The 21,586-nt window shown below is 42.7% G+C and overlaps 1 protein-coding gene across 1 annotated transcript in view; it reads right to left on the bottom strand.

The window, feature by feature from the left end:
• Window positions 1-19,703, bottom strand: part of ADAM17 (ADAM metallopeptidase domain 17) — a gene marked incomplete at its 5' end in the record, with an annotated part of 22,659 nt that extends 2,956 nt beyond the window's left edge. The window contains 16 exons of the mRNA XM_010289029.1: window positions 183-271; window positions 1,448-1,526; window positions 2,554-2,684; window positions 3,604-3,738; window positions 4,433-4,536; window positions 5,555-5,754; window positions 6,622-6,774; window positions 8,862-8,950; window positions 9,479-9,623; window positions 10,163-10,276; window positions 11,965-12,054; window positions 13,804-13,934; window positions 14,737-14,905; window positions 16,959-17,047; window positions 17,983-18,116; window positions 19,571-19,703. Of these exons, the coding sequence (XP_010287331.1) occupies window positions 183-271; window positions 1,448-1,526; window positions 2,554-2,684; window positions 3,604-3,738; window positions 4,433-4,536; window positions 5,555-5,754; window positions 6,622-6,774; window positions 8,862-8,950; window positions 9,479-9,623; window positions 10,163-10,276; window positions 11,965-12,054; window positions 13,804-13,934; window positions 14,737-14,905; window positions 16,959-17,047; window positions 17,983-18,116; window positions 19,571-19,703 (1,985 nt within the window). The remainder of the gene's footprint in view (window positions 1-182; window positions 272-1,447; window positions 1,527-2,553; window positions 2,685-3,603; window positions 3,739-4,432; window positions 4,537-5,554; window positions 5,755-6,621; window positions 6,775-8,861; window positions 8,951-9,478; window positions 9,624-10,162; window positions 10,277-11,964; window positions 12,055-13,803; window positions 13,935-14,736; window positions 14,906-16,958; window positions 17,048-17,982; window positions 18,117-19,570) is intronic.
• Window positions 19,704-21,586: the final 1,883 nt, after the last annotated feature.

Genomic DNA, 21,586 nt, shown 5'->3' with positions numbered 1-21,586 from the left:
TTCAGCAGGAGTTTTGTCTATTGAAGGAGCAGTAAGTCTTACATTTGCTGGATCCACACCCCTGGGGTTTGCTAAAAGCTTCCCATCACCTTCTCCCACAGACATCTGCCATTTCATGTATGAAAAGTGTTCTCTTACAGCTCAATCCAACAGAGCAGTCATCTCAAAGACGGCTTACTCACCACACAGTGCACAAGGATGCTGAGAGGAATCCAAAAAAGTAAGGAGAAGACAAGCACAGAGCCCACTATATTATCCGCTAGGAACTTCCCTATGAAATCAGTTCAAAACTGTTAGTTACCTACCATATACTGTTTCATGAACATACACATATATATATATCCCCATTCTGCAGCCACTGCTCATGCAAGCCAAGCCACAGAATGGCTCAGAGAAACACAGGCTGCAGGACTAGGCAAAGATAAAAGAAATTGCACAATTTTAGAAAATCGTATCCAATATGTTAACAATAACAGTTTTTTTTTTCCTCTGTTCTCCTCTGATGAGAAATGCTGACAGGCTGTAACATTTAATGAGTTGATTGGGAACAGGCTATATGGAGTTAGCCAAGCTGCCCCCCTCAATTACACAAGACACACTATGAGCCTGTTACCAAATTCTGATTTTACAGCCATGTGATAACTACCTGCCTCCACAAACAAAGTATTCGAACATCAAAGCTATACAAACTGCCTCTACCTGAGCAGGCTAAAAAGCTTTAACAATTACCAAAGAGACAATTTTGTGACCCCAGAACTCAAGATTGAAAGCCGCACACAGATAATGACACTGTGTAGGCAGAGCGTTACCGTGAGTGTCTGCAGTTGCCCAGTCATTACACCGCACCAGATTATTAAGAGGTTTTGTAAGGTTCCAGTGACACAGAGTGGGGTGTCACACCGGGGTGCTACCTGCTTGGATTGCACCGTGGGGATCAAGACCAAGGAGGCCCACTCACAATCGCTGGGCAGTGACTCAGTACAGGCACACAGCGTGAGGTACGTGACCTCAGTGGTTTTCTTAACAGAAGTGAAGTTTTCATCTCCCAGTCTGTTGACGTTTAAATCCCACTGAGAGGCCCACTTCATGCTACCCTGAATCTAGCTGACCTCTAAAAAGACTGACTGTTACTTCCTTTGCTCTAATTGACCTACTTTTTGGTGTTAGACAAGAAGCTATCATCTCCTTTAGAAGCCTGGAAGATGCCTAGAAAATAACTGAGTAGAAAAATGCAAAGTGATCCCCCATCCTTTCAGCTTTAAAAGGCAAGATGAGTATTGTCAAACTTCAGGCAAAAATATATTTTTATATATATATATCAGAAACAGCTACTAGCCACCCTTGCATACAGGTGAATAAGAATCCCCAGCTTAACTCCCTCCAAGGCTTTAGAGGTTCATGTCATGAACTAAAAAAAAAAAAAATCCCCAAAGGTTACATATCTCACCAAAAGTATTGATGCTGAGTTGGTCTATGAAATCCCAAAATCGTTCAATCACATCCTGTACTTGCTTCTCGCATTTACCCTGCAAAAGTAAACGCTTATTTACAAAACAACCTTGGGCAGCTAAGCCTTAACTACTGCCTTCTGGGAGAGGGAAGAAGATACAAAGATTATAATGAAAGAAAAACTACAGACACAGGCAGGACTTGACTCACATTCTGAACATAGGTTTATGCTCATGCCCAGTAGCAGCAGTCCATTTTTACTGCCTTTGTTTTTGGCAAAATAGTTTCAATTCTATTGCTGCTTGAAACAGATGTTTTAATGGTTGAAATGAGCCAAACTTGCCCTTCCCTCACTCCATGTTAGGGGACATAAAACTGAAGTTTCTGGAGAGGTTTAAGCACCGGAAGCCTCGGCTCCCATCACCCACAGAGAAGGCTGCAGCTCTCGGGAGCCCAAGACTACAGACTCCCAGATTTGGCTCTGCTGGTTTAACACAGCAGATCATCGGTCTTTCAGTCCTGCCAGCAGAAGGGCTGGGGCATGCCCTCCCAAATTCACTTCTGCCAACACCCAGTTTAGCTTCAACCACTGGGGTCTGCAGGTGACGCAACCATCCGTGCCGCTGTACCACAGAAATGGTCCCCGAGTGCCAGCAACCCACCAGCCTCCCTGCCCCTTTCAGATACTGCCAGTTAGATTTTCATGTGATTGCTCCCTGACCTGAATTATTTTAGTCAAAATGAACTGGGCTAACATGAACAACTGAAATAGCAAGCGCTGCAAATCTAGCCGAGCTTACGGCAGTACTCATTCACCTCCTTGGCACAAACTGCCAGCTGGCTGAGCTGTGGGAAGCAGCAGAAGGAAGTAATAAACAACAGGAGAAGGCAACAGCTTCACCTCGCACAGAACTAACCTCCGCTGCAGCCGAGACACCCTTTCAGATTTACCCCCTGGAGAGGTTACTTCCACAGTATCACCCTGCTTGGCAGCACATCAAGCTTTGGCTTCTCTTCACCAGCACAGTCGTCATCACAGAGGACTCTAGAAGGCCCAGGCACAGAAGCAGAGCATGCAGTGTGCTGACATCTGGGAAAACTTACGTTTGTATCGCAGAAGCCCACAGTGCAAGGCTTCCCCTTGCGCAGGAACAGGAACTGGTCATTAGCATCGACGTACGGTATGCACCTATCCTGCTCGTCCCGGCAGCACACCTTGCAGGAGTTATCCGTTTCTGTAATAAAGCAACAGACTCATTCCTTGGATGCACCAAGAGTCACCTGCAACCCGTAACCCCACGTGTCCCCTGGCTGACTGTGTTCTTGCCCTGCTTCCCCATGGGGAAGGCAGGACTGTTTTGGGCACTCCAATGACCAGGTCTGAGGCTCAATCACATGCCCTGTGCAACATATTAGGGGACACAGTGGGACCAAGCTCTCCAAGCCAATACCCCAACACTGCAGCAATCAGCAGGCCAGCGAAGAGGTTCCAAACACATTCAAAAAGACAGATTTAAGTACTTCTTGGGCTTTGGGTCCTCCAGGCACCCTTCTCCTTGGCTATGCCCTTCATCTCAAACAGTGGGACTCATGGCACTTCCTTGCCCTGCCCCTGTGAAGCTTTCCTCCTGCTCCCAGCTGCACATTTAAGAGAGGATATGGAAAGCAAACAAGCAAGTAAAACCTGATTGACAGAAGTATATGACAGGCAGGTTTGCAGTAGCAGGAGACTGGACTCAGGGATCCTATGTTCTCACGGCACCTTAACCTCTTTGAAACTTTTCTTTAACCACTTGTTGCAGGCCACTACTCCTCTGCCAGATGCCTGGTCCCGAGGCTGGTTGGGATCTCCTTATGATCCCTCCTGTCCACCTGTGGCAGAGGAGGTGGAATGCAGAAGAGCACCCTCTCCTTTAACTGGGGCGCCAGACCATAAGTTTCATCTTAATGTCTTCAACCCAGACCACTTGAAGACAGGAGGACATTCACATTCCTTTTCTACACAGAAAACACTAGCCCTGAAAAAACACAGCAGTTGAAACTTTTTCAGAAACTATAAACTCAGCCCTCCAAAAGACAAGCCCACAGCAAAGCCAGCACTCTCTGACGAGCAGAACCAAAGCACGTGTTTCAGGTCAGTCCCGTGTCACTCACCGTTGCATGCACATGACCGTAGGTTCTTCTCCCTCTCGCAGAAAGGGACGCACTCCCCATCCTTGCACTTCCCCATGTCCACACAGACCGTGTCATCTGGAGCATTCCCTGGAGGGGGGCACTCGCTGCTGTTCCCTACAGAGAGGGGTCAACAGGGTGGGAGGACTGTGTTAGAGTCAAGGGCAAAGCACCTAAGTGTGCAGAAGAAAAAAAAGGACAATAAAGGAAACACAGACTCATCCTGGGGTGAACCCCAATAGCTTGCTCTTGGCTTTCATCTGCAGGCTGCCTGCCAGCTCCTCAGAGAGGCAGCAGAAGCTTTGGAGGCTTTCAACAACTCGGGCATTGTGCCACTCTGGCAACCAAGCAGTAGGCAGCAGACCCCGGAGGCGCAGTCAGCAAAGCAGCAGCAGCTCTGGTTTGACTCCTTGCCTCCAGGAAAGATTACGAGGAGGAAGTAAACTAGTGGGGAAGTGAAGCAGAGTTGCAGTAATTCCACCCTTTCTATGGCAAGATGCAGTTCATTCTTGTCCCTTCCCAGTGATACACTCTGGTTTGATTTTTTTTTTTTTTTTTTTTAAGGGAAAGAAATAAGGCGGGGGAGTGGAAATGAACATTTTTCATGTTCTTCTGGGCATGATTTATTATCACCAAGTGACTCCTGAACTACAATGAAACTCATTATAGGGCAATTTTGTGATGCTTAACTGGTCTCTAAAATTACATGTACCGGATGAATAAAGGGCACTAGTTTGAAAGCGGATTGAACAGGACACTGAGCCTGAAGCGCTTGGCTAGCTGACATAATGGGGACAGAACCACGTCCTACCAGTGCAAAAAGACTCTCCTTTACAAGTGGCATTTATGGCTTCTTGGCATTTCTTCTGTGCACTTTCAAACTGGCAGCCTTTACAGCAGGGACTGTTCCGATCACTGTGGAAAGATCAAGATGAAAGGAAGAAATATTAAGCAATTTTTTAAAAGAGGTACGAGCATGACAAAGCCAAGGAAAAAGGATGTTTGAGAGGGGAAAAAAAAAGCTACTTCTTGGAGATTGACTTACTGATTCAAAACCTCTCTACCCCCTCCCATGACCACCTGTCTACACACCCACTCACTCTTCATTTACCAAAGGTAAAAGCATGTAGAAAGTACAACATATTAAGAGACAACACAGGGATCCTTGTATTTATTCCAGGCACCTGGATCCTCTCCCCTCTTGCTGTGCAACTTTGGACTAGATCTTCCACTGTTTTCTTCCCTATGCGTTTTTTTCCCGTTTGTCCTGAAGGTTTACTACTCTTCATTCTGCGCTCTCCTTATTCTCATTCTGCATCTAATGCAAGAAGGCCCTTAGTACAAAGACAGTCATTAAAGTTGAATTTCTTGGTAAACAACAGGAGTTGCAAGAGCTCACTACTGTTACGTGCTGCAGAGCTGAACTCTGAAAAACCAGACTGGACACTGCATTGCAACAGGGCCACAAACACCTCGAAGAGCAAGAACAGAAAGAGGACTCATTTAGCACAGTCACTGTGTTGCCTGCTCAAACGCATTTTGCAGCAGTCTTGAAAATACCAGTATGTGATCCCAGTTTAAAGCCACCTTGCAATACAAGCAAAAATTGTATTTGTACAGGAAGTTCACAGAGGAAATTTTTAATATTAATTTTTGAATGCCTGATTTTGCTCTTAAATATAACAGCCACCTTCAAGCCTGTAGCTCTTGGCACTTCTCAGAAAAAGTAATGTAATGCTATAAAAAAATCAATGTATGCAAACAGCGCATGCACACAGCAGCCTCTGCTGGAATCTTCTGTTGTCTTCAGCTCACACATTTAGCCTTAAAGCCAGGAAACAGGTCTGTGACCCTGCAGGTGGCTTTAGAAGCTTTCACCCCAGCCCACCATTCTCTACCCTGTTAAGGAAAGTTGCAGCCTATTTCCCCTTACCTGCATTTGGCACCATCTTTCAGTTTACAGTCTGCAGAGCAGCAGGGATCAGCCTGTTGGTACAATAGGCCAGGATCGCACTCCTCCCCTTCATCCACCCTGGAGTTGCCACACACTTTGTTGTTGCGCTCTTTGAAGCACTCCTGGGCCTTGATCTCTATGGTCCTATGGATGGATTTTTTGCTGCAGCTTGAGAACATCTAGAGAGTCACGAGGGGAAAGAGCAGCACTGAGGAGTGTACCTTTCTGTCAACAAGTGGCATCTACTACAGCCTCAGCCTCCTTATGCCTCTGAATTCTGGCATCTCAAAACAGCTATTCCCTCTATACTCTCAGTTTGATGCCTTGAAAAATTTTAAGATGGGGAAAGTAACAGTTGGCTCCGTAAAGGACACTGCTACATTACAATGCAGGGACACCTGCATGCAGTATGGCTCAGGGTTACAGAGCCAACTCCAGCTCTCCCATAGCTTCAGGAGCACTAGCAGCCACCCCCGGGAAGGGATGTGAAGTTGTAGCAATGGAGAGAGACTGTGCTGCCTCTCGGCAGTGGGGTTAGGCGTGAACCACAAGAAGTCAGACTAGACTGCAGACTAATCATTCCTTCAATAATCTTGGTTTCTTATCTGCAGAAGAGGCACAATGCCAAGTCCACACTGCCAGCGCAAGCTTCTGAGATGGGCGAGCACTGTGGCTGTGGCATCTGTCAGTCTCTCTCCAACAAGAATAGCTATGGACCACCCAAATGCTATTTGGTACCACCCAAATCCTGCATTTGACTCTTGCTGATGACTTGCTTTTAGCAGCATGTGGCCACAGCTAATTACAAACAACTAATTAAAAAAGCACCTGGACATACTATGAACTCTGGTGAAACTCAGAATCCAAAGATGAGCTTAACTTGCAGAGAACCCAACGGCATGCAAGTATGTTTCATTCTTATGGCTAATCCATTACATTCCTGACGGACTCAAGCTACAGGAATCATTAACCAATGGACTTTCCATGCAAAGGGTCATTGACCACAGCAGAAACTTGTACGTGGAAGCAAAATTATGCAACTATACCTTGTTGTTTTCATGATCTCCACTGACAGCAATTGGATACATAACATATTTCCCTCCCTGGTCTTCAGTGGGGGCACATTCCGGCAGACTATCAGGATCATGCTCTGCTCCAAAGTTATGTCCAAGTTCATGTGTCGTAACCAGGTCAGCCTCCTTTTTTGAACATGAAAAAAGCAATGCTGATAAAAATTAGTCCGAGCAGGACAGGACAGAAGATCCCAGCTATTTTCAGCCTACCAGCAATTCTAAGATACACTGAGATGGAAAGGGATTTCCCTATAAACATTTCTTTTTTTAAGAAGTGGGCAACTAAAGGGAAGTAAAATTATGGTCCATTTGCAAAGGCACATTCCAGGACTAGGTTTGAATACTAAACCACTTTTAAAGGCAAGATGCTGTCCTAGAATACCATTCAGTCTTGTTTTCAATGCAATGCAGATACTTAAAATATCAAAATTTGCTTTTAAATAGCTGGAAGGCATAAAAAGTTGAAACAAAAAACAAACAAACACTAGCTACTACAATTAGTCAATCTCTTGTTTAACATATCTTGCCACTTGAATTATTTCTTCTAAATGGATGATGACATTAGGAGTGCTGAATAAGCTCTTCCATTGCACGATTACTAGGAAAGACATCTACACATGTGGCCCAACAGGGATGGATTTCCAACATCATTTATGCAAGACAGGACTCCCTCTGCTAAGGATCCCAAACCGGCTCTGCCTCCCTTGCAGTTGCCTTCACCAGCAGATGGTGTCAAGCTCACAAGGTGGCAGCCACAAATAAAAGCTAGCACAGAAATAAAAGTTAACCACAAGGAGCTAGAGCAGTTCATGAGAGAACCAAGTTTGACGAGCTAACCCTCATTTCTGCTGCTGTGCAGGCACAGGAGGGACCAAGCACTGCAACGAGCAGCACCAGTACCCAGTGTAGGCACAGCTAATGCAAGAGCCAGAGACAGGAGAGCTGCCCAGAGATCACTCCTGTCCTTCACTGTGTTTAATTTAGGGAAGGATTTTAAGTAGGTATTTTTTTGTGTTTCAAAACCCAAGTAGACACTGTGCGACACGCTCCATGTGAAACCAATCCATAATGCTCCTGCTGCCTCACCCCAAGCTTTGTGACCACCACTGGGAAGACAGCAAACTCAATTTCCTTTGTAATCCAAGGCAGAACTCCAGCTTGGAGGTTGAACAACAAATGCAAATAGCATGGCAACGGCTAGAGCTCTTTGTCAACATCCCTCTCACACAAAGCTTCACTGTCTTTTTTTTCTAGCTTCTTGACAGCTTTCTGTGCCAAGTTTTAGCCCACACATCAATTATGAATTCCCTTTATAATCAGGCTACAGAAAAGCACAGCTGAGAAATCAGCAGAAGTCAGCAAATGAGAAATATCCCCAACTGCAAGATTTGGTAGATGCAAACACAGGCACTGCTCTGGTATCCTTATAAGTGAGACAAAGCTCATATTCAGGCCTTTATGTATTTACTATCTCATCAAGTCTGAAAAAAAAAATCCAGACACCATCAATTTACACTAGGCTTAGTATTAGCACTAATAAGCCCTGCCTATTATAGTGTTCTCTGCTGTACTTATTTCAGGGGACACACACACAAAAATGAGGTAGAGAAGTTTCATTAGAAGGCCCAAACTAAACCACCTACTTTGCCTGCACTATTTGCACTGCTTCACCTTGCAAATGGAACAGATCAAGTGTACACAACCGTCCATCTGCATGTTGTAGATGTATGTAACAGTGAACACCTAAGTTTTTTCTTATTTGAGTCAGACGACTACTTTTAGTCTTATTCTGAGTCTACTTATCATATCATATTTGCTTGTTCTGCTGAGGATTTGGTTTTGTTTGGTTTTGGGGCTTTTTTAAAAGAGCAAAATACATTTAAATTAATCTTTGGATATCAAAATCCAATGTTTATATCTGAACAGCTACAGCTCCTAGTAGACACTGGCTACATTTCCTCATTACTGCTCGCCAGAGAATTCAATCTTCAATTCCATTCAGTCCCAACTCCCCTTGTCAGCAAGGACAAAAACTATGATTTTGGTTTTGTAGACCTAGATCCTTGTCTCCAGGGATCTGACTCAATCAGAAAGCCAGCAGCTTGTTTCTGAGAGAGAGCACGGAAGCTTGTCACAATCCCACGGCACACATCACTAACACACACGTACGTACACTGAACATTCACGCTCTGCAGAGGAGAATACTCTCATACCTTTGTGAGGATGGTCTTCCCATAGTTCTTGGTGCTGGTTAAGCCACTGTTCAGGTAGATGTCCTTCTTTGCAATTTGACTATAATAAGCTATACAAGTGAGAAAAACAAATCAAAATCGCCAAATATTTTTCTTGCGTTTCAGGGATTTTTGGGGGAGAGAGGGATACTTGTTTGGGGATATGAACAGCTTTATTGTTCTCATAGGCTCACCAATGAGACCCTGCTTCTTGCCAGTTTTTGGAGTGGGGAGTCTTTCAAGCACAGCACAAACACCTCATGTATTGCAGTAAAGGAGAAAAATATAAGAAATTTCCAAGACAACAGCATCTGCCATTCCAGAACGCTGCAAGATGCACCCACACAAAGCAGCCACTGGTCTAGGGCTTGGTCTAGCCAGCTTGTTCACACCAGATAGCTTAGTGACTTCTATCATTCCCTCCCTTCTTTTTCCAGCTCCAGCCAAGAAAACAGCCATCTACTCTATCTGAAAACAAACCACTAGAGTCTATGCAAATAACACATCATGTTTCATGAAAGTTGGAGAAGAGGATTAAACACAAATAGCAAAAGTTAGCTTTCAACCCACAACTGAGAGGGAAGGAAAGGAAGCCTTGCCTTTAGGACAAATGCCACCATGGCTGTTAGGTCTGGGAGAGCCAACATAAGCCAATCCAAGCGTTCCCATGTCAAAATCTTGATATGTGAAGAGATGAGCAAGGCACACGTGAGCTGCTTTCTCAGCAATATCAAAGCTAAATTGCTTTAAAGAGGGAAAAAAAAAAATCACATCTTTGTAAGACACTTTACAGTGCATATTAGAAGTCTGTAGATAAAAACACTTATCTAATGAGCCAGACAAGGACCTTCTAGGTCTGGTTAAGTCAGAAAAAAGCAGATGTTATCTGTCCTACAGAGCTGTACAAAATTAAATGAATACTCAAGTACATCGTACACATTCTATTACATAACTTGTCTATTCATTTCCCCTTTTCACAGAGAGGGGAAAACCAAGTACAATAATTTGATGAAGGTCACAAGGCACCCAGTCTCAGGGCCAGCCATATCTGGACTGCCTTTCTGACTCAGGCCAGATATTAATAATTAAAATTGGTGCGTGCTCTATAATTATGCAATGGAGCCCTTCACCATGGGCTACAGGGCACATCAGCTAGTTTCACTTTGCGTAACATCTACACATCATGCAAAGGGAGTAGAGGAGTTTCATCTGTTACTACAGAGCAGCTGTATGAATGAGTAATTCTCTATAAGGGGCACAATTTTTCAAGGGTTACAACCTACCTCTAGCAGCATTTTCACATCCCAGGCATCTTTCTTATCATCTGGGTAACTTTTTGCCATATTGTAATGCTTTTCTCCAGGTTTTACAAGATTTGGTTCATTGTGGATGATAATCTATATTTCGAAAAGGGCAACAACAATGTAGAGCAATTTTGATCAATTTTACAGCTACAGAAAAGCTTTCAATGTAATCTTAAATGTTTCAATAGATCTGCAAGAAGAAAAATTCAGACTCAGCATGCTTCTGATGTTAGCTTTTCAGCCTCTACTAGTTAAGATACACTGACTACATCATAAGCAACTACACGAGCCATGTTATAGAGCAACATCAACAGTTTTCATTGTAACATTCAGCTTTGAGGTACATGTATTTGGATGGTCTTTTTTGATAGAACAACCACCAGCATTTACATCTCATATAACTACCCTCAAACCATTTCTGAGTTCTAGCTAACCAGAACATGTTTTAAAGGATTGCTACTTTCCCAGTAACCTAGAATTAGTGCATCATGTTCTTTACCCCTCCCTCCCCAATTAACTCTCCTTCATTGTTCCTGCAGACCTTTTCCTAGCAAAGGGACAGCTAGCTTGTTACCATGAGTCCCCGTGTTTCACATCACAGCCCTTGCAGTACTCTGAGCCAAAGGCTTCCTCTTCTTTTTAATGCTCTTTTACAGATTTCTGTTGCACTAATTTTCAGGAGTCATCATATAAATTGTAGTCACTACATCCCATGTGTCCACCCTATACCAGCCTCTATCATGATATCCTGGGCTGCACCCAAAGCAGTGTGGCCAGCAGGTCGAGGGAGGGGATTCTGCCCCTCTACTCCGCTCTGGTGAGACCCCACCCGGAGTCCTGTGTCCAGCTCTGGAGCCCTCAGCACAGGAAAGACATGGACCTGTTGGAGCAGGTCCAGAGGAGGCCACAACAATGATCAGGGGGATGGAGCACCTCTCTGTGAAGAAAGGCTGAGAGAGTTGGAGTTGTTCAGCCTGGAGAAGAGAAGGCTCTGAGGAGTCCTTATTGCAGCCTTCCAGCACTTAAAGGAGGCTTCTAAGAAAGATGGGGACAGACTTTTTAGCAGGGCCTGTAGCAATAGGACAAGGGGTAATGGTTTTAAACTAAAAGAGGGCAGATTTAGACTAGACATAAGGAAGAAATTTTTCACCATGAGGGTGGCGAGACACTGGCCCAGGTTGCCCAGAGAGGTGGTAGATGCCCCATCCCTGGAAACATTCCAAGCCAGGTTGGACGGGGCTCTGAGTAACCTCATCTAGTTGAAGATGTCCCTGCTCATTGCAGGGGGGTTGGGCTAGATGACCTTTAAGGGACCCTTTCAACCCACACCATTCTATGATTCTACAATATCATGATGTCTAAGGGGAGTTATTAAAGCTCTTCAGGCAGGATTCGTGTTTTTTTCATCTGTGCTTGGGGCCCACTCATGCTTTGTAAGCTAAGCACTAACCACAGACACAAACGTTAAATACATGCATAAGAATATGTCTGACAGAAACAAGAATTGTTCATATTCTTGAAAAAAGCACCTTTGAATTGAGGTTAAACATAGATCAAAACTCCCTTCTCAAAAGCTGCGAGGAACTGAAAATGAGCATGCCGTGTCAAATCATTAACACCACCTCTGGAAAGATGCTATTTCAGCATGCTCCTGGCTGGAGTTAGTACTGTAGGATTTTATTATTTTAGCTCTAACTCAGATAAAATAATCAGAAACCTTGATATCCAAAACATGTTCTTATCCTTTAAATTAGAAATCCTTTGCATAGTTCAGTGAATACCTGCTCTATCTGTATGCCGTACCCGTTGAAGGCTCCATTGTCCCAGGAAGTATTTCGGTAGATGTCATCTACTCTGTCTATCAATTCGATCTATGGAGGAAAGAAAACCAAGTTGTTTAGTTCTGAGTTTTCATGTAATAAAGTTCCAAGACACTCAGAGAAGCTGCAACATACTTATCTAGAAACATTCACTTCAAATTAAAATTGAACCTCTTATAACGTAACAGGCACGTGGATCCAAAGAGTATTATCAAATATCCCTGAAAATTTTCCATCATAAAAAAGCAGTAAAAGCTTTCCCGTTTATCACTTTCATTTGTGTAGTGAAAGAGCAATAATATTAAGAACACGACATCTTGGAAAATGCTTTGTTCGCATACTAGTTTTCCAGGTTTCTTTACAGGGAAGGGCAGAGGAAGGAGTTGTTTTCACTGCTTTGTTTTAGCACGATGCTAAACTAGTTTAACCGACCCCTGAGGCCTGCTTCCCCCTCCCAGCTAAAAACCCATTATTTTCCTTATCATGGTTCAAGTACAAGGTTCCAGAAAGCCTCTTGTCAGTGCTCACTATCAATACCTCCCCTTTTCATGCTGTTCTCATCTTTTTAAAAACTACCTTCTACTAAACATAAACCATCAAACTTGCTCACAATGAGAAGTGACATTCAGAGCCACTCCATAATAGTTTATGCTTTAGTTTTCCAGTCACCGTGTTGTTTACAGTACACATCTACCCAGGAAACACAACAGTAGGTTAGCTTGTAAGAGTCATATGTCAGATGCTGAGATAATAGCATCTCCGCAAATACAGGAATTGAGGCTCTGTTAACTGAGAAATGTAAATATTTCTGGGGACAGAAAGGTCAAAAAGACAGCAAAGATGGAACAGAGTGATTAGCATGTCAAAGATTCAGGCTCAGAAAGAGACTCTTGACAAACAACAGACCTCCAATAGTGGTTTCATTTGCTTTTGTCTTGAGTCCCCAAACACATACTCTCCACTTCTGCTGAAAGACTATAGGCAGGTGTTCTATTTCACAAAAACTAGTTAGGTAGACAAGCTCATTGTACTAGTTTTGGCTGGGTTACTTGGTAACAGTTAGGTGTGATAGAGCCCTGCTTTCCTGAGGATGGCTGAACCCCTGCCTGCTGATGGGAAGCAGTGAATGGATTCCTTGTTTTGCTTTGCTTGGGCACACAGCTTTTGCTTTACCTATTAAACTGTTTTTATGTCAACCCACGAATTGTCTCACCTTTACCCTTCTGATTCTCTCCCCGTTCCCACTGGGAAGGAGTGAGCCAGAGGCTGGGTGGGGCTGAGCTGCCTGCAGGGGTTAACACAAAACACCCGTGTACAACCAAACAAATTGTTTACCACAGCTGCTTTAATTTTATTGTTCTGGACAGAGAATCCTGGAAGAATTTGGAAAAAAAAAAAAACCTATATTAAGTCGCTTTTGCCTCTCATATGAGCTTTAAACATGCTTGAACTTGAAAGATGCTTGGGTCATTTGCAGTTGAATTCAAAATCCAGGAGATTCTAAAGCTCTGACTGGAAAAAGAACATTTCTTAGGCAGAAAATAGCATAGCCACAAGAAGTGTAGGTGAAGGGAAGGGACTTCTTTATAAATGAAACTTGAATATTTAACTACAGTATCACCATTAGAAAATATTTATAAAGCACGATTTAGCACTTTTCCAGGTAAAAAGCACACACAGTGATGATGTAAATATGTATGTTGTAGAAAAGTAGTATAAGCTGTATGTTGTTTTAACTACTGAATCACTATTTTCCTCCCTCTATTTACTCCAGTAAATTGTAACAGTATATTTACTTACCAAGTAGTTTATAGTAGTACTCTCTTCCCCACGGCCCATATACTTGAAAAAACGATGATCTGCCACTACCAACATCTTGCACGTGTTTTTGGAGTTCTCTGAAACAGCTCGTTTCTTCCGATGGATGCTTGCTGATGTAAACATTTTAAATACAATTAAATAAACACTCAATAAAACTGCCACTGCTGTGTCTATTACCCTTATTTAAGACATGAATGTGAGTTTGGGTGGATTTTTGGGAGGAGTGGTGGATGTTTGGTTTTGTGTCTGTTTTTTGGTGGTGGTGGTTTTGGTTTTTTTAATAATTATTCTTAGATTTTGCCTTCATAACAGTCCTTAAACTTGTTGTAAGGAAAGGAATGTACAGTAGTGAAATTGAACTATTCAACAGATGTACCTACAGAGCTTTTATGATCATCATCTCAGCCTTATCACCTCTCCTCCTCCTGTTCCTAGTTATTATCCACATCTCTGCTGCCACAGCTGAGGACAGAGGAAAGAGGGACCCCAAAACCCATCATAGCTCAAGATGGATTTTTAGAATGAACCTCTGAGGCCAAATAGGCCCTGCTGCACAGTAGTGTAAAGTTGTTTTAATGTTTGCCTACACTGCTGCCAGCTATCAGAACAAAACACTACTTAGGCCTGATGAAATAGCTTCCTCTCCTTAGCCTGCACTTTGATAGGGCCAAACACCCTTTCAACAGCCAGGAAGAAACATGCCCCTGGCAACAGTTTCTTCCTTTCATCAGCTGTTGGGGCTTTTTTTGGATGGGGAGCAGGCATGAAGAGGAATGCTGCTTTAATAGTTAAACTAGAAGCGCTACTTCGAGTACACAGATTATTGTCCAGGTTCTGATCTTACTTGCCTACACAGCCAGAATTCAAGCATCCATTTCAAAGATGCTGCTTTCCCAAGGTACGGACACTCACCTTCATTTTGCTTTCCATCTTCCAGTCCTTTTGGCAACAGTTCTTCTTCATTCAGCTTTAAATAACCACACACTTTGGGGGACTGCAATCGTGAGAAATCTTTAATATCTTCTGATCTGTAGACCAGCAGCCTTTCATCTTGCACATTATCTACAAATCTCCATAGCGGCTGCCAGCACAAGAACAGAAATGCAATTAGTTAGGAACACAGTGAAGGCAAAGACTAAGTCTGTAGAAGTAAAAAAAGTACATTTATGTACCATCAAATCTCCACAGCTTTATGTGTACACTCACACACAAATACACTGGACTACAATAATTTCACCCACAGCAATAAGTCTACTGATAAAACGTCACCAAGAAAGTCAACAGAATTCAACTCTTATGCTACACAGGCATTCAAAAATCTAAGATCATCTCAGCAGAGCAGTGACAGTCACCTGATAAGGCCATAGAAGAGACAGAATTTTTCTTCCCCTCCAGAATATGAGCAAGCTGAGGAGGCATGTCAGGCTCCTCTGCTTCCTCCATAACAGTATGGAGACCAGCACAGCCAGGGAGGAGATGCTTAGGCTATGCTAACAAATGCACTGACCAGAAGCACAGGAGCTGGCAGAGAACAGAGAATGTCTAAGTGCACAGCTGAAAGCAGTCTTCACAGCAGAAGGCAGGCTTTTCAACGTTCAATAGCTACCCAAGTCACTTATTAGCACGAAAATCTCTCCAAAAGCAAAGAAAACAAGAAAACCATGAAGTCCCACAGTTATTCTAATTGCCATAGCAGATGCATTAATTTTATTTTTTTTTTAACCAACACATACCTGTTATTATCTGTACATAACACCTACAGCAACGCTGCCAAATAAAACATGGTCAGGGTCTGTTCTTTGGGCAAGGCCAAGTAGTACAGACGGCCCATGTCCACACTGTGGAGCATGTGGGTCTGGGTCTCCTCTGGCCCTTAGGCAGTGGTCTTTCAACTTCAGACAACTAACGTTTAGCACACTGTGCTTTTGGTTCACAGCAAAAAGGTCCTGAAATGCGAAGTCTGTGCTGGCCCTGCAGCCATGTGGGTACAGTGTGAAACTGAAGGTACATGTTTCGCATCCTAAGGCAAGGCACAAGGGCACCAAGGGTTTATATGAAGGAAGGCAACAGCGGAGTGGCTTTGTCCATGCTGCCTTTTGGGAATGGTCTCTGGCACACACCATCTCTGACGACACATGGGCATCATCTCATCCAAGACTGGTTAGGGGCCAAAGCTGACCCTGAGATGCTAACAGCTAAGCAATGTGGGCAAGCTGCAGCCTCCAAGCCATTGCCTGCCTTTATTTAGCTGTACAGACACAGGCAGTGAGGAGCATGGGGCTTAGCTGTGTGGGGAACTGAGGTATGCTTACATCACTTTGGACCACAAACAAAAAATGCTTTAAACCACAATCAAATGGCTACTATATGCTCTTAATGCAAAACAAAAGCACAACCATTTGGGTATTCTAATTACATTTTCATACTTTAACATGATTGGATTTCCCAGATTTACCCATAATTCTGCCTATTCTTGGGTTTGAAGACAATTACAATATCCATATAACATTCAGCCATAATTACTGTTATTCAGTCATTCTAATACAGCTTGGGTCTGGGAATATACTGTACTAAACAACTCATTAGGACAGTCTCTCATTATGTATTTGTTGATTTTTTTTTTTTTTTATCAATAGTTTAAAATAACACAAGCAATGAAAATGGTGGAAAAACAAAAACAAGGGAACAGGGAAAAATACCAGATTTTCAAGTAAAGTTTTAAGAATGGGAAAAATTCCAAGATGTAACAAAGCCAAAATTTTAGAAAGCTCAACAGCCCTCAACTCTGCTCAGAAGGCTGCACAATTTGTTATTCTAGAGGACATGATCAACACTAATTACTAACAGCATATCATTTCTGTTTCTAAAACCCTTTTCTGTTTAAAACATACCTTCTCCCCAGTGTACCCAAAACATGCAAATGTCATAGAATGTCACTCACTCATAAAGCTCAACACTTGCAAAAGTCAAACTGGTTTCACATTTCTCTCCCTCCTCCCTGCTCGCACCAAAACAACCACCACCACCAAGTCTATTTTGAGCTACAGAGGTGTCAATGTGACTGACTAGAAAGAGAAACACCCACAGGGAAAAGAGTTGATCGTTTGAATGTCGCTTTCAACGGTAAAGCATACCTCTATATTGTATTCTTCTCCATCAGTATTGATTCTTACTGTGAAGTCTTCATCCCCAATATGTGCCACAACCTTGGAATTATGCTCTCCTTCAACATAAGCAAGGAAAAATGAAATTAATTCTGCTCTATTTGCATGCACTCCTGCACAGACACTGTTCGGTTTTTTAAACTGTTTTTAAACTTCAAGCCAAATTACCTTCCTCAGTCCCTGAAGAACACCATACTGTCCGGTTTAGAGAAAAAGACATGAACCAGCATAACCCAACCTTAACTTCTCAACGGTCATAATCATCAAGACTCAGATTTAATTGATAATTTTGCAGGTGTTGAGATGGCTATGGGGTTAGTAATGGGACAGAGAATATTTCTGCCAACAAAAGCAGCTTGCATCTTACTACTACCAGACAGCAGTTTCATAGCGTCAGCCTTCATTCCAGTGGAAAAGACTTTCACCACATCACAAAGGCAACGTAAAAATCAAAACAGCTTAGCGGAAACATTAGTGTCAGACTAAAGTGGAGCAAGATACTCTTTCTTTACAAAAAAGTAGTCTGCAAAGAACCATCTTAAAGTCTTTTAATATAACAATCTGGGCAATACTGCATCAACACTGACTACCTGGGCTTTGTCTTCTGGGACAAGGAATGTTCAAGTCCTACGTTCCCGTTGGAATTAAAGCCACCATCATAATTAAAAAAAAAAAAATCACAAGCTGCTGCTTGAATAAATTATACGTTTGTGTTCTGACAAACTAAACAGAAGAGTCCTATCTTAGAACCTTGGTGCAATAGGTCAAAAAAAACGACCACCCACCAAACCTAAAAAAAAACCCCCAAACAAATCCACCACAAAAACTCCATAAAAACAAAACCAGAAAACCCAAGGGGCATGAGAATTAAGTTCACTTGTTCATCCTAATCATATCTGACTAAAATGAGGGCAATACACCATTTACTTTGGCCAAGAGACTCGTGCAAAGCTGTGCTTTCTCAGCATTGATACACAGTCTAGTCCATACTAACCAACAACATGTCCGGTGAAAAAGTCTTGCCATTGAACACGATACTGCTTTTCCTTGCCTTCACCATCCACAATTAATGCTTGAAATTTTTCTGAAAAGTGTTCAGCAGTTGCAGTTAAATATAATTTAAAGTGCCTGTAAAAGAATTTACTTCCATTTATTTTTAAGCAAAGTATACACGACAGATACATCCAATGTCCATTTTACTGAGGGTCAAAAGCAGTAAGAAAGCATTAATTCTGATAAGCAGGCTACAAAACCATATACTGTGTAATTCATAACTATAAATATTTTAAAGAATCAAAGATGTTTAATTAAAAATCAAAAAAGTAAACCCCAAAATCCAAAACAGTCATGGTTTGCTCATGATGCTCCTTCTCCATTTGCAGTCAAGCAAAACCAGTTACTGGTAACTATTTAAAGAAAATCAGACCAAGGAATTTGTTCATCTATTTTTAATTTAACTAACTTGAAGTTATTTTTTTTAAATAATACAGTCAGAAGACCGTAAAGAGAAATCTGAACTTTGTAGATTTTTATGATATATTGTCACAAAAACTGAAGGCTATCTCAAGAAGTAAGCAGAGACCTTTCTCTGGAAGGAGCCTCATGGGCTCTTGGTTTATGTGGGCTTTGGGTCAAAGATTTTTGGTATACCCCTCTGCAATTATTCTGTGATTATCGCTGGCAGTATTGCAATTTCACCATAAAGTCAGGGTACACGAGGCAGTGCAAAACAGCGATAGCCAGACATTTGATCCCATTAACCTTTTATACTTGATACATCAAAATTAACCCCTCCAAATGTTTAGAGATTCAAAAAATATGCACAACAACTTGCATGACAGTTGTCGTTGTAGATAACAGATGGGGGAAGGCACACGAGAACACAGCAGACAACAATGTCAGATGAACAGAACTGACCTATGCATGTTAATACAAAGCATTATTCCCACACTGCTCCCCCATTTTAGATTCACAATTTCAGAACTCAAATAACTGTAAGGTACTTTTCTCACACTCAGAATAAAATCCCTACAACCTCCATGCCTGCTCTTTTCTACCTCTCCTTCCACTTTCACCTGTGCTTGCATTTCTTGTCTTATTAAAAAAAAATTAAAAGCAGTGTTTTATTGAATGGGAAATTTCAACTCAGTAGGAAAAGAATTAAACATCCATAAAAAAAAAATACAATCGATCTCCTGGGCAACACACAACACACTCCCCAAGCTGAACACAGAGATTTTCAAGAACGAGAAGACAGTCAAGAAGTATGACTATGTTGCCAGATGAGGTATAAGTGGGATCCAACCCAATCAGTGGAAGTAATTTACATGAAACTAAAGCTAAGAACAAAGCAAAAGAAATTTTATATCACTGCCACTTCAGCAGAGTAATACAATAAAACTTACTTTTTCTGTTTCCTCTGAGCCTCTCTGAAGTCATATAAACATGCAGATCACCAACTTAAAACTGGCTAGTCATGACAGATAACAAGATAACTATTTCTGGATTTGGGACTGTGAATTATTCATCACAAATCAAAGGAAAATATTATGCTATTTCATTGCTGAAATTCATTCAATTACCTTTGCAGAGCTGAAAAACTTAAGAGCCTCTCTACGTGTGTCTCAGGCTGGAGGTCCCTCTTCTTCAGCGAGTGTTGCTGAATGCTAGACTGAGAAAGGATGTCGTAGTCTGAAAGCATGGACTCAACTGTGTCTGGAAGAGCAACAAGGAAAGTTTTAGTTTCAAGAGACTCTCTCTCTCTCACAAATGCACACATAAAACTGCAAAACAGAGCCTCTCATTTCAACAGCAAGACCACAGTTTGCTCTGATTTTAGTATAACTATAGTGCATTTCTGCAAGGGTGCATTTTGTATAGGCAAGTAGAAATCATAGTGCAAGACAAGACACAATCCGAGAGAGGCAAACAAAGAATTTAATCCACTTCTTACAGCAATTTTTGAGCAATCAACCCATGATTTTTACTGTCACAGCTGTGCAGAGCTAATGCCCTCCCTGGCTGCCCCCTGAAAACTAAATGGGGGGGGGAACATCCCTGTTTTCCGGTAGGGAAACACTCTCCTCATCTGCTGGTCCCCATCCGAGTCTAAAGAAGAAAATAATTTAAGGTAGCAAACTTCTACCAAATTCACTGCAGATCAGGGCTGCATTTATTGCCCTTATGTCCAACAGTATCCGGAAAACAGGTGTCTGCGTAGCATAATCAATCAGAAAAACTAATGAGGCATCTCATATGGGGCACCTCCAGGTACCTGGTTTCCTAATACCTTACCACCATGCAAAACTCCTTTGATTTCCCCACTCAGAACATGAAAGCTCGTTCAGAGGAGGGAGACCAAGGGCCCGAACCCCTATGGGGAGCAGCACAAATTACAAATTCAGGTCAATATTCTGCAGATGTTCCCACCATTAACAAGTGCACAATGCTGGCTGCCAACAGCATTTGACTCCTGCTGATAAAGCCTCCTGCTGCTTTGTAAGGCATCCCTTCACCAGGAGCACCCACCCACATGCTCCTCCTCTCTGGAGCACCCACCACCCAGCGAGACATCTGACAACCACCTTCGCTTCCACCAGCGCCAATCAATTAATTTGCTATTTACAGCCTTAAATAGAGGCCCTTACTCCCACATCACCTTCTTCCTTCTCTGTCAGAGGTGTTCTTTTCACTGCACCAAATGACAAGTCAGCCATGTTTTACAAGAGGCAGAAGTGCTCGTCCAGTCATTCCTTATTAAAATATTTCCAATTTTTTCCCCTCCATTTCCAGCTGTGCTTCTAAACTAGACATGATAACTACCAGAGTGAGTTTTTATTAATGAAGATGGCCTTCCATTTCTTCAGAGCCCCCGATCACTAGCTTACACTACTTGGCCAAGTAACCTCACGCATTTTATTGGACTTTTAAGTAAGCAGCACCACTATGCTGAGTTTTACTGGCTCTTGTGCAGCAAGCCAAGATTGCCAACTTGAAATCTAGATTGGTGTAGCTCCTGAAATAATTTTTACTTTTTGTTAAACTTGACACTCAGTACCATCATTTATCCCCAAATACATACCTCTAAAGCCTGAGAGAGCCTTTAAGAACAGGCCCACTGTTCGGGTCAAGGCAAGTACCTCGCTTTTTCTTTTGCGAGAGGGCGGGTGGGGAGGATGAACCACCAGTGTATGTACACACATGTGCTTGTGTACACTGGAAGTGAGGGAGCTGCAGAGACAAAGATGACCCTCGCAGCCCTCTTGGCCATGCACCAGACCTCCCAGGAATGTGGCAGATAGGTGACACAGCTGCCTTCTCCTGCAGCAGAAGCCACTGAGCAGCGGCTCCCAGGCTTCTCCCTCCCCGCCTGCCCCTCCTCTGCCGTTGAGCAACACAGGAAGGGCAGCGCAGTTGCAATTTCCTGATTTCTGTTTACAACTCTCAGGTCAAGAGCACCTGCAATCAATTACCGTGCGTTTCGGGTTATATGCAAAGGCAAGTTTTCACCACCTTCCCTCATGCTGTGGTTTTTTTCCCCCCTTATGTGCCCAGTTGCTGTACACCAGGCATCATTTTTATCATTAGCTGGCCACATG

The sequence above is a fragment of the Phaethon lepturus genome, unplaced genomic scaffold (genome assembly GCF_000687285.1).
Source record: "Phaethon lepturus isolate BGI_N335 unplaced genomic scaffold, ASM68728v1 scaffold13866, whole genome shotgun sequence".
Lineage (NCBI taxonomy): Eukaryota > Metazoa > Chordata > Aves > Phaethontiformes > Phaethontidae > Phaethon > Phaethon lepturus.
The sequence above is the reverse complement of the archived record's forward strand: the minus strand, read 5'-3'. Positions and strand labels throughout refer to the sequence as shown.